We start from the raw sequence: 12,286 nt of genomic DNA, 5'->3' as shown, positions 1-12,286 counted from the left end.
CCATTTCCATGTAAAAGTGCTTTATGCTGATTAATGATGAGCTCATAATGTGTTCTTAAGAGGGGGCTGCTTCATACCTCTCCTGAAAGACCAAATTCTGCAGATATCTTAAAGGCTGTTAATACAGGGCAAGCAATGTTTATGCAGGAGGCACTTAATATACAAAATAGACATGGAGAATTAAAGAGTATTTCTCTTTATATTAAAATTAAATATTAAAATTTAAAAATTATGGTTTCATTGTGCCAGTGCTATTCAGGAGTAACAGGAAAAAAAGGTGTCGGTTTTACGTGAAGTACACAAAATGTGCAGTTTCTCTCAAGTACCTGCTGTAGTGGCAGACGACATGAATCGTGATTCTTTTGTCTCAGTTTATTGCACGACCCAGCAACCCTTCAAAAAAGCGACACTATATCAAACCATTCAGTGGAGGGGAGAAAAAGATTAATCATTTACTTTTAATAGGAGTACGCTAAAATTGCCTGCAGCAAGACACACCCCTGCGGTCATCCCTGTGGAGGCGTTAAGAACGAAGAGCACTGTTTGCCGTGCTTGCACGGCTGTGATAAGAACGCTACAACTCTTAAACAAGATGCTGATGACATGTGCATGATCTGCTTTACTGAAGCACTTTCGGCAGCACCAGCTATCCAGGTTTTATCTTTTTTTCCCCCCTTTTAAGAGATTAATATCATGGTTGTAAAGTGTGGAAGAAGTTAAAATATAAAGTCCTTCAAATGTACTCTTACTGATTTCAAAGCAGGCATGGTTAACAATATGTACATTACTTAAAAAGCTTTCGTTTTGTCTGGCGGTACTGCTATTTCAAGGAATCAGGTTGTATCACTTTAGTTTGCTGTGTCTACTTTATTAAAATATATGGTATTCCGTAAATGAGAACCACCGCTCAGGTAATTAATTACAACTCAGATAAATAAATACTTCATATATATTTCATATATCCAACTGGAGGTTTTGGAGTGGAAACGTTATGGTCTTAACAACCATGTTATATTCTTTCTCTTTGTTAAGAAGCAAATAGGGGTCTTCCAGGGTTGTAAATAAACTTAATTTTGAAGTTGATAAACATTGCCACTAGAAAGAAAATAACTACTTCTGGTTTGGTGGTTAATGTAACTTCAGTGTTCACTTACATGTATTCTTTTCTAAAGCTGGACTGCAGCCACGTTTTCCATTTGCAATGCTGTCAGCGAGTACTAGAAAACAGATGGCTCGGGCCAAGGATAACTTTTGGGTTTATGTCCTGTCCTATTTGCAAGGTAAATGAGCTATGTGGTTACTGCCTAGGTCGACCAAGTTAGTAATATACTGCTTGTTACAATATGAGTTAGTTATATGTCATTTGTTTCCTTAATTTCTCATGTCACTAAAGAAAGGGTATTGGTGATGCATCTTTTTAACTTCTACTGTTCCCTGAACTAAGGATCCTCTTAAAAAGAAAGCACAATGCAGACATTATCTTAATGCTGTTTTATTCTTGGCACCATCAGCTTGTAAATTCCCAATATTTGGGGATGGCGGGGAGGGGAAGAAGTAATCTTTAATGCACATTATCTGAGGCAGGAAAGGGCTCCTCTATTTTACTAACGCCTTTTAAAGCTGCTTTGCTTTTCAGTGTAAGGACAGAGCTGAAGAATATTTGTACTTAGTTCAGCTTAAAATACTAAAAATTCCTCTTGTACTCTATAAACATCATAACTGCTGTAAGGAAAAGCATATGCTAGCTGCTGGGAAGGAGCCGTAGGAATAGGAAATTTGTGGTCAGCTGTTCTGTGTGCTGCGTTTCTTCCTTCATGCAGATTTTGGTAATTTATGGCAAAAGCTTGTGATCATTAAATGATACAGAGCTGGCAGAGAGGGCCGGCAGTCGTTATTCTTAATTGCTGAGCAGTAAGTCAAAAAGGACCAAAATTAGAGAAAACATACAATCAGAATATTCCTGTGCTGTGGTGAATATTTCATGTACCCTTTACCATCCCTCTGTGGTTGTTACAGTCTGTTGTAAGGGCTGATGATTTCATATAACAAAAAGCCATATAAATAGCATTCCTGGTTCCTATTTTTGCAGCAAATAAAGTGTATACTATAATCAGCCATTTTTTTAAATGCCCATTGCCTGAGCTTTTAGGGTTTTATGACATCTGTTATGCTATTTGTGTTTGACCACAATACAAATTATCACAGCTGTTGTAATAAAGATGCAAGATGTTTTAATCGTTGGTTTTTTTTAATTTCAGAACAAAATCAATCATACAGTATTAAAGGATTTGCTTGATCCAATCAAAGAACTCTATGAAGATGTAAGGAGAAAAGCGCTGATGAGATTGGAGTACGAAGGGTTGCACAAGAGTGAGGCCATCACAACACCAGGTGTTAGATTTTACAATGACCCAGCTGGCTATGCTATGAACAGATATGCTTATTATGTTTGCTACAAGTGCAAAAAGGTATGACGATTAGACATTAGTGTGTGTATATATTCTTTAATGTGTATAATAATACATTGTTATACTGTATAATTATAATTTAATAATCATATTTATTATTTATATATTACCTATATATTTAATATATTTAAAACAAAATAATAGTTGTGTTTTCTATAACTAAAAATACATGTTATAGTTTCAAAAGCAATTTCTTAAAGAATGGAATATATGTTTAATATATTGTGTATGGAGTAGGAAAGCAGGAAAATAAATTGTTGTTAACCCATAATTAAAAAGTAGTGTTGTGCAAATTAGATGTACGTAGCGTCTTATCTCGTAAAGCTCAAAAGTATACACAGAGCCGTTCAGAAACCAAAAGCACACTGAGGTGATAGCCACCTTAGAAGAATGTGCAGACGAAACCATGTTAGAACACCAACCAACCGTACCTTTGTCCTGCTTCCAACTCATACTTTACACAAATATTAAAATAGTACAAACGTAAGTTTCATTCTAACTCTCTGATATGGAGAGTTCCTCACTGAGATTCCACTTAAATGTTATTTTCACCCAAGTTAGAGTTCATTGCAGCTGCAGTAAACTGACTTTGAGGCAGAAGTGTTAGAAAAAGGAATGAAAGAGGAAATATGTGGTCTGGCCTGATGGACTCTGGGTCATATATTTACAGTTTTCTTCAGGTAGAGAATATGAAATTTATCCAGAAGACAAAAATTGTGTACAAACAGTCCCTGGTTCCCACCAGCAGAGAAGAGACAAACATTTTTTACCTATGGTAGGAGGCATTTTGGATCATCATTGAATCCCCTCCGTTGTTTCTCTTACCTGAAGCTGATTTTAGTGCCCATCTTGATGACACCTTTTTCCCCAAAGGAATGAATGGAATACGGCAATTCCGCAACAAAATTTTCAAGGGAAACCCCAATTATTTTTTTGTTAAATGGAAGTGCCAATTTGGAAATAAGAGGAGAAAGGATTAACTTCATATGCTAGAGGAGAGCAGTAATGAATCCCTCTAGCTCATTACTACACGGTTACTCAGTTCACTTTTGTTCCTGCCTCCAATAGTTAACCAATTTTCACTCATCTTTAGCAACTTGCGTGCTGCCTTTTTTTCCCTCCCTTACAAAATAATTTCTTTTTTCATCTTACTTTCTCCAGTTTTTAGTCCGGTCCCTGATTTTCATTACACTTTTTCCAGTATTTAATACTCATTATTTCAGTGGTTTTCTTCTTGCCCTCTTTTTCCTTCTCTATGTCTGAACAGCACCATTCAACTATTTAATTTCTAACTTCTTTCCTTCCTCCAGCACCCGTCCACCCCAAACTACTACCTAATTCCCTGACATACATTCCACAGGACTCCCCCTTTTCTTTTTAGTCTGCAGATTTTGGGGGAAGGTGGCTTTCCTAAATTTTTCTTTCCTCGTAGTTGCCTTGAGCCCACTTTCCCTGTCCTTCTACAATCACTGCAAAAAGGCCGGAATTGCCGAGAGCAAGAATTTTGTGCATTATCTAATTACTTAATTATATGGTAACAGAGGAAGCAAGGAAGTTACTCATCGCTTCATCTCACTACTGCACATGAAAAACACTTTAGTATATGAGGAAATTAGTCAGAGGTGGCAGTCTTTCATGGTGTGTTTTTGTGCCCAGCGTGCCCTGGTAGAATAAGATGAGAAAGTAGAATCAGTTTGTAGGAAATAGCAAAATTCTAATTATAAGGGGTTCCACATGAGCATAAAAAAAGATACTAGTTTGGCTAGTAAAAAGCCCTGCTGGTACAATATTTCTCTGCTGCCTTCACCCTCAGGCCTGTCTTTCTTATATACAGTTCATAGAGCACCCAAATACTCTTTCAGAAGCCTTACAGTCACTTGCACGTTGTGCTATTTTTCATGTTGTTTATCCTGAGAGTGAGAGATGTTGTCTTAGCACCTCAAGAACATGTACCTAGAGTCAGAGCCGAGAGTTATCAGAACAGTGGAGACTATAGTAATGACCCTTATTCATCGATTTCCCCTTACAAACTGAATTTGTTAAAATAATAGTTGTCTCTAGTTCAACCTCCAACCATTCCTATATGAAATGTAGGCGTATTTTGGTGGCGAAGCTCGTTGCGATGCTGAGGCTGGGCAAGGAGATGACTATGATCCAAGAGAGCTTATTTGTGGTGCATGCTCCGATGTTTCAAGGGCTCAGGTAAGTAAAGAACTTGTATTCATGGTTTTATTTCATTCTGAAGCTCCAAGTACCTGAGTTGTACAATAACTCACTGTAATTTGTAAATATATGTATTGTATAATATTAATATATACTACGGAATGTAGAAATGTGTTGTTCGGATTGTTACAGCACGGCTACTTCATCTATCAGTGTATGTTTTCTTTTGTTTAGATGTGTCCCAAACACGGTACGGATTTCTTGGAATACAAATGCCGCTACTGCTGTTCAGTTGCTGTCTTTTTCTGTTTTGGGACAACGCATTTTTGCAATGCTTGCCATGATGATTTCCAAAGAATGACAAGCATCCCTAAAGAAGAACTCCCACACTGTCCCGCAGGTAGTATTTTTATAAAGCAAATTTACTACACTGAATTCTGAGAATATTCTGATATTCTTATCTTTTCTTGCTGGTGACTTCTAGGAAAACCGCAGGGTCAGTCATGCAAATTTTAAATTCAGTATCTTGAATAATAGTAGAATGGGTTTGTTCTATGCATGCTTTTGAGTTTTTGCGTTTCTGGCAATAATACAGGCAATGTCATCACACTGATTCTTTAAACATTAGATACTTTGAAACAGAAAGGCATTTCAATTAACCTACACCAAGTCATGCTCCAGATGTGACACGATGTGTTACCATTATATTGAAAAAATTAACACACTGCTACTAAATACTGTACCTGTACTTATGTACCTGTCATGTGCAAAGTCTTGCCAGTGCCTTAGTTTCTAACTTCATGTGCCACTGACTTAATCTCAATAAACCACATTTATCTTGCTGTTGAAAAAAAAGGGAGATCTTGTTTGATTAAGATATTTACATGAAAGAAAAAAACAAAAAGACAATTCCTAATACAACCTTAGAATTATTTTTACTGCAGTGTAACTCTCGCTCATATTTATCGATTTTGCTTTTGGATCACGCTGATTTCTTCTACAGTGTTAATGAGATGGAACTTATTTTGTGATTCTTCCTGTAAGCTTTTTGCCTTTTTTTACTTTGAATTTTATTGAAGTTACATGGCAGTTTGATTTGGTTGGGTTTTTTCTCCCCCCACCCCCAATTCAACGGAAGTGCTTTAAGGAGCTCACAGTTCTCGATCGTGTTTTGTCAGATCTAATTGAATGGCATTTTTTCTCTTCGCCTATTAAGCCTCTAGACTTCTTGCCTGAATTTGACTCTCAAAGGACCTTTCTATCTGCTGTTTCTTCAGCCTTCATTTTTGATGCCTTAAGTTCACATTACAGATGTATTACCTTCACTTAGCATGTGTTTTGAGGAAGTGTACTATATGTTTGTTCACATCCAGTCTGCAAGCATTAATCTTGTCTTTTCTTTTCCCCTCACCCTTAAATTCACTGTAGGTCCCAAAGGTAAACAACTTGAAGGAACAGAATGTCCACTTCATGTTGTCCATCCACCCACTGGTGAAGAATTTGCTCTGGGTTGTGGGGTTTGCAGAAATGCTCACACTTTTTAGACTAGCAGGTTTCTTACCCGAGCAAAACAGGTGCCCTCATCCCTCAAGTGTCCTGAAAATAAAGCCTAGCTGGGATGAGGATGGGACCATTTCATAACCCAGGTAAAAGGAACAATTTACAGTGCAAGAAGGATGCCAAATACCATGTACATAATTCTTGCTGTGAGATATTGACATTTTTTTGAACCGAGACATCAAAACTTGTGAGGTGTTTGCATGTGGCCATTACAGTCATCGGCTAGGAAACATTGGACATTTACAAATAAATAATTGCTGTTAAAGGATCTGTGTGTCTGTGGACTATGAATGATGCTGGCTTTCAGGAGAAAGAAAAAAAAATATTGATTATTGTATACTGACTTTTTGTAATCTTGTACAATTGTAACGCATCACAAGTGGGGATGGGAAAGAGGAATATTCTGGTTTATTTCCTAGACTGTTATTAAAAAAAAAATTGTGTTAGGAAGGCATAAATGTATCAAGTATCACGCTGTATATAAAGGTATCAATGTTTGTCCTGTATAAGAATTATGAAATTACAACAGCAGTTTCATTTAAACTTCTGGGTTATGTTTGAGCCTGAAATTTTAATGAAGTGCAATACTGAGTGTGCCTCATATCTTGCAGCTGTAAACATAATGGAATGTACATGTCAATAAAGCCACTGTACATTTTTATACAGTGAAAGTCTAATTAATGTGTAAGCCTCCATTTTCAGAAATGTTTTTATAAAGCGGGGGGGGGGGGGAGGAGCAGTTCTTATAATTATTTCCGCAGGTTCTTTTAAAAAGTAGGGGAGTCTGTTGGGTAAACTGGTGGTTATAGAAGTACTTAAGACGTGAAGAGCGCTGCTCAAATCTTTGAAAGAAAAGATGAATAAATGTACTAGTATTCATATGAAGTATGGTATTTCCATTCCAATCTCCAACAATGTTGTAAAACACAAAAGATTACTCCATTTTAAATTATTTTTATCAGTTAAGACTTTTCAGTAAAATATCACCCCCACTTTTAGGACAAGTAGCCTTTTGCCATGAATCCCAAAACATTCACTTAATAAGAGTCCCAAGTCATCTGCTCCTCTGTAGAATCATAGAATGGTTTAGGTTGGAAGGGACCTTTAGAGGCCGTCTAGTCCAACCCCCCTGCAATGAGCAGGGACATCTTCAACTAGATCAGGTTGCTCAGAGCCCCATCCAACCTGACCTGGAGTGTTTCCAGGGATGGGGCATCTGGGCACCTCTCTGGGCAACCTGTGCCAGTGTTTCACCACCCTCATTGTAAAAAATCTTTTCCTTACATCCAGTCTAAATCTACCCTCCTTTAGTTTAAAACTATTAGCCTTTTTCCTGTCACAACAGGCCTTGCCAAAGAGATAGTGAAAAGCAAACTATAACTTCAAGTAAAGACATGAACAACTGCTTTCACATTTAAGATATAGGTAGATGGCATCCAGATAGGTCAGAGGACCTTGATCAGACTGGAACCGTGGGATCCATCTTGCCTAACTTCAGATATATCTTTGATATATCTGTACAGATATATCTTTGGAAAGATATATACGTCAGGAGATAGGCTGCTTGGTAAGTTCTTGGAATATACTTGAAATAAATATGCTATATGAAGTTGAGAAAGCAATTAAAAGGCGACTTCACTAGATCTGATTATGACTGAAAGGCAGTTTAGATGAAAACAACCACAAAGTGACAACATTCATGATTCTGAAAGGGAAGGAGACAGAAAACAAGCTAAAGAAATTATATTCAGTAAATTGACAGAAGTCTTAGATAAGATCCTGTAGGAATCAAGTGTAAAAAAAAATATTATTTAGGGGTGTTCATGGTCTCTTTGGAACAACCAGCTATACTAAGATCCCAGGCAGCAGCTTACCCTACTGCAAACAAAGGATATAACAGGATAGGCAGTCAGTTTGGCCAAGTCAGGAATTAGATCTTTTTTTAAAAAAAAAAAAAAAAAAAAAATCAAATTACTACAGATGACTAGCAGGGCGGAAAGGTACAAGATAAAACTTAATTTGCAATGGATATAAAGAATAACAAGTAGGCAAAAGAAAAGATTGCCCCTGTACCTGCAGTGATGAAGCCCTTCATTCCACACACTCACAAAAAATCAACCATTTCAAATCACGTTAAACCCGCTATCTTATTTGAGTGTTAGGAGGAAGAAGCCAATGTGGTGCTTTTATTCAGCATGTTGAAGAGTCAAGATTTTCCTACACTGTACTTGCAGAAATGGAGAGCATGACTCACCTGTCCCAATTATGTCCATACTGTAGATGTTTACCTCAGACATAGTCGTCTTCAGAGGGGAAGGGCAGGCGCTTCTGGGATGTCCTTCATTTCACCTCAGTGTAAAAGAAGCTCAGGTGTAGGTGGCTGTACTGTGCATTTTTAAAGTTAAGTCACCACAACCTACTCTGGGGCCTGAAGCAGCAGCAATGTTTCGGACCAATGACACTGCGACCTTCAGCACCAAGGCAGATTTGGGGTTTTTGTTGTGAGAGGATGTTGAGATACAAAGAGGGAAAGGTCAAAGTTTGAAGTGTTCTTCCACGTTTGTGGTTCCGTGTTTGTGAGGTTTCTTCATAAACAGACCATCAGCCTTCCCTCTGGCGTAGCGTTCCACACATTCTGGCGGGTGAAGGGTAGACACTGGCCCAAGGTTTGACAGTCCGTGTTTTAATATTGCCAGCTGCTTTCTGGAGACCCACTAAAGTCTTTTTAAGACCCAAAGTGTCTTTATTTGAAAATGTAAGTTCCTCACTCAATACTTGATGATCCTGTATCTACAACCTGAGAACTCCTATTGGACACACCCTGGGTTGCTTGAGAATGGGAGGTGTAGAGTAAAAGATGGAGAATGACTTCCTAAGGACTCTTCTACTCATCATACAAGAAATGTGCTGTAGGGTTATCAGAACTAATATGCCTGATAGTTGGGAGGTGCTGCAGTACATTTGGACTATACCAGTGGTATTAAACCAGTGGTTAGAGTACAACAGGGTGTACACAGGACAGAAAGTGGAAGAAAGCAGAGCCCGGTGTATTTATTAAGGTGCTCCCTAACATACTATTCAGATGTGTCTCTCCTTCGCAACCCAGACCCTCCTCACTCCCTGCTCCTCATCCACATTCAACGCCTCATGTCGCTGCCCCCCTGCTCTTCACCAGGACTCTCAGGTCCCAATTTCCATCCTAATCCACCGCAGGCAAGCCCTTTTTATTCCTTCCATTGCTTTCTGGCTACCGTTTCTCCGTATTAGGAGCCTCTTTCTGCACCCCGGCGCACAGGAGCGGAGCTGCCACGGGGCGGGGCAGCAGGAGGAGCAGCGCCTGAGTTAGGCTGGGCGCTGCTGCTCCTCCGGGCTGGCCACACACAGCCAAGGAGACCCACAGCAGAGCCTGTAGCTGCCGAATCCAGTGCGCAGCGTATGCTGTGCCATTTTAAAGCCAGTATAAGAGGTTACAGAAAGGGAGAATTTTTTTTTTCTTATGTGAGCGCACGAAGAGGAACCTTACTTTAAGTGTTCGTAATGCACGTGTCAAGCAAGGTATGGCTGCGTTTACACCAAGGATTTCAGCACTTCCATGGTCCCAGGTGATGGATGAGACGTCTGTAATAGAAACTTAATTCAGAAGATATTTGGCTTAGAAAAGTAATCTTTCTAATTATAAACTGACTTGATGAGGAATCATTAAAAGAAAATATAAAAAGAAAAAACTTTTGCCCAAAAAGGATATTGAAGACAGACAAACTAACCATGGTAGAAGATTAATGCATGTAATTTGAAGTGTTTTATATCGTTATGCATAGGTTCTTGACATAGGTCTCTGTGGATCTTACATTCTGGAAAAATGAGTTACAGAGAGCAGGCGATCTGAGGTGTCTGAGCCACTATCCTTGTTAGAAAATTTCTGACTGTGGCACCATAGTTACAAATTAATTCCATTTTTAAATTTTCCAGCTTTCTCCTTCATTTTAGATTAATGAGTATTAATTTAGGAAGTTGAGATTACAGTGGGAAAAGAACATGACACTGCTACATTCAGCTTATTAAGCGGACTGAGCGAGGGACAGGCAGTGTTGGGGAAACGTTTCCCTCGCACACAACTGTCGACCCCCAGTCCCTGCCCCAGGGAGGTGGCATGGCTGAGCGTGAGCGTCGGGCTCTTGGGTAGAGCTCGGCTCCCACGCTTAACAGTCGCACCTCGCACACGCCGCTCCCACACAGTGTCAGACATCCATGTCACCGCATCTGCCCCCGCACCGATCTCTACTTCTGGTTACAGCCAGATGCCAGCACAGGCCACTAATCAGATCAGTCCACAATAAGATTGTTGCGTGCCTTTCCAGCAGTCTCACGCGCTTTTGTGTCAGCTGTTGATCCGCAGCCCACAATGGAAATACTCGGTTCTTGCCCTGTATGCCTCAGGGAGTTTTGAGGAACCTTTTAAAGCAATTACCCCCAGCTTTTATTGAAGCATCAGCAACACTATCAAGTAACCAGCCTGTTGCAGGCAACGTTGTACCCTGCTGTCGCTCATCCTTAGTTTTATCTTTCTATTTTTCTGTGACCATGAGTCCATAAGTTGAGGGCCTCTGTTTTAAGGACCATTTTACCCATAGCTACTTTTTGAAAAACAAGTGAGTTTCAGCTCCTGTTCTATAAGGCCTTGTTTGTGATAGATAATATATGCTTACCAGGCCTTAACACTGTATTCTAACAGTGTAAGCACTTCCCTCCCCCTAGAAAATCTTCCTGAGTAGCTGTATTAAGGGGATAAAAACAGGAAGTTTTCCTAATGATGATATCCATTGCTGAAAAACAATAACTTCAACTGGCATTGTTAAAGAACAAGTTTTGGTTTTCTGTCTTTTTCAGCACAGTCTGCTGAGGAATGAGATTGTCACAGGCAGTCTAGAACAGGTCCTTCAGCCACTGACCCACCACACTAATCTCCCTGTATTTTTCACAGCTTGTACTTTCATTAAATTGGAGCTGGCGGCTCATGCTCTGCAAGCCTTGCGTACTTTCATCATAGCTGGATCTGGTCTATTTTATTGTTGCTTAATTCTCTTCCAACTGCCTCTATGATTTTCCCATCTGCATTTTTCTCCTAGCCAGATGCAAGCGAGGCTTATCAGGGTGGAGCACAGCTGCTGTGTGACTGCTTCAGAGCTACTTGGGTAGAGCCAGAAAATCAGCACAGGTGAGACTTTCACTGCTAAAAGCTGTAGCATTTACAACCAAGGCCTTGTGGTTGCAGTGTTGCTGCAGGCTTCTTCAGGCAGGTGGCAGTCTGTCAGCCGAAGCAGGAAGAGGTTATACATGCAAGACCTCAGCCTGACACAGTGAGAAGTTAGGCTGTTACCAGCTGTCGTTCTCTTGGCTTTTATGGAAGGGCGTTTGTGGGCTGTTCCTCATCTTCACATGATCATAGTGAGGGGCTGCTTCAAGTTTCTGCCATAAGTGAGTGACTCCCCAACCAGAAAGCCTGATACTTGCAAATATAACTTGTTATTACTAGAAACTGTAATTGGGGGCTGTTAGCTTCCCACCTTTAGAGAGCCAGCTATGAACCGGAATGTGGGGCTGAAAGGAGAATTTCTAAACAGTGAGAATGGAAGACACCAAACATATCCATGTGGGACAGTAAAACATTTACATTTTCTTGACAGTATTGGCTTCAGCCGTAAATACACCTCATTATCTACCGAGGTTTGTGTAGCCGTTCCATATAACTGAACAAGGTACACAGTCACATAGTTGCTGTTTGTCACGGTTTAGCCCCAGTCAGCAACCAAGCACTGCACAGCCGCTCGCTCACTCCCCCCGGTGGGACGGGAGAGAATCGGAAGAGTAAAAGTGAGGCAACTCATGGGTTGAGATAAAGACAGTTTAACAGGTAAAGCAAAAGCTGCGCGTGGAAGCAAAGCAAAACAAGGAATTCATTCACTCCTTCCCATGGGCAGGCAGGTGTTCAGCCATCTCCAGGGAAGCAGGGCTACATCACGTGTAACGGCTACTTGGGAAGACAAACACCATCACTCTGAATGTCTCCCCCTTCCTTCTTCTTCCCCAGCTGTATA

The 12,286-nt window shown here is 39.9% G+C and overlaps 1 protein-coding gene across 50 annotated transcripts in view; it reads left to right on the top strand.

The window, feature by feature from the left end:
* Window positions 1-7,074, top strand: part of MYCBP2 (MYC binding protein 2) — a 208,207-nt gene extending 201,133 nt beyond the window's left edge. For all 50 annotated transcript variants that reach the window (XM_075088952.1, XM_075089039.1, XM_075089209.1 and 47 more), the window contains 6 exons: window positions 466-654; window positions 1,173-1,280; window positions 2,259-2,468; window positions 4,563-4,670; window positions 4,866-5,031; window positions 6,060-7,074. In XM_075088952.1, the coding sequence (XP_074945053.1) occupies window positions 466-654; window positions 1,173-1,280; window positions 2,259-2,468; window positions 4,563-4,670; window positions 4,866-5,031; window positions 6,060-6,175 (897 nt within the window). In that variant the 3' untranslated portion in view covers window positions 6,176-7,074. The remainder of the gene's footprint in view (window positions 1-465; window positions 655-1,172; window positions 1,281-2,258; window positions 2,469-4,562; window positions 4,671-4,865; window positions 5,032-6,059) is intronic.
* The last annotated feature ends 5,212 nt before the right edge of the window (window positions 7,075-12,286 follow it).

This window comes from Phalacrocorax aristotelis, chromosome 1 (assembly GCF_949628215.1).
Source record: "Phalacrocorax aristotelis chromosome 1, bGulAri2.1, whole genome shotgun sequence".
In the NCBI taxonomy this organism is placed as follows: Eukaryota; Metazoa; Chordata; class Aves; order Suliformes; family Phalacrocoracidae; genus Phalacrocorax; species Phalacrocorax aristotelis.
Note: the sequence above shows the minus strand (reverse complement) of the source record. Positions and strands in the feature narration are given on the sequence as shown.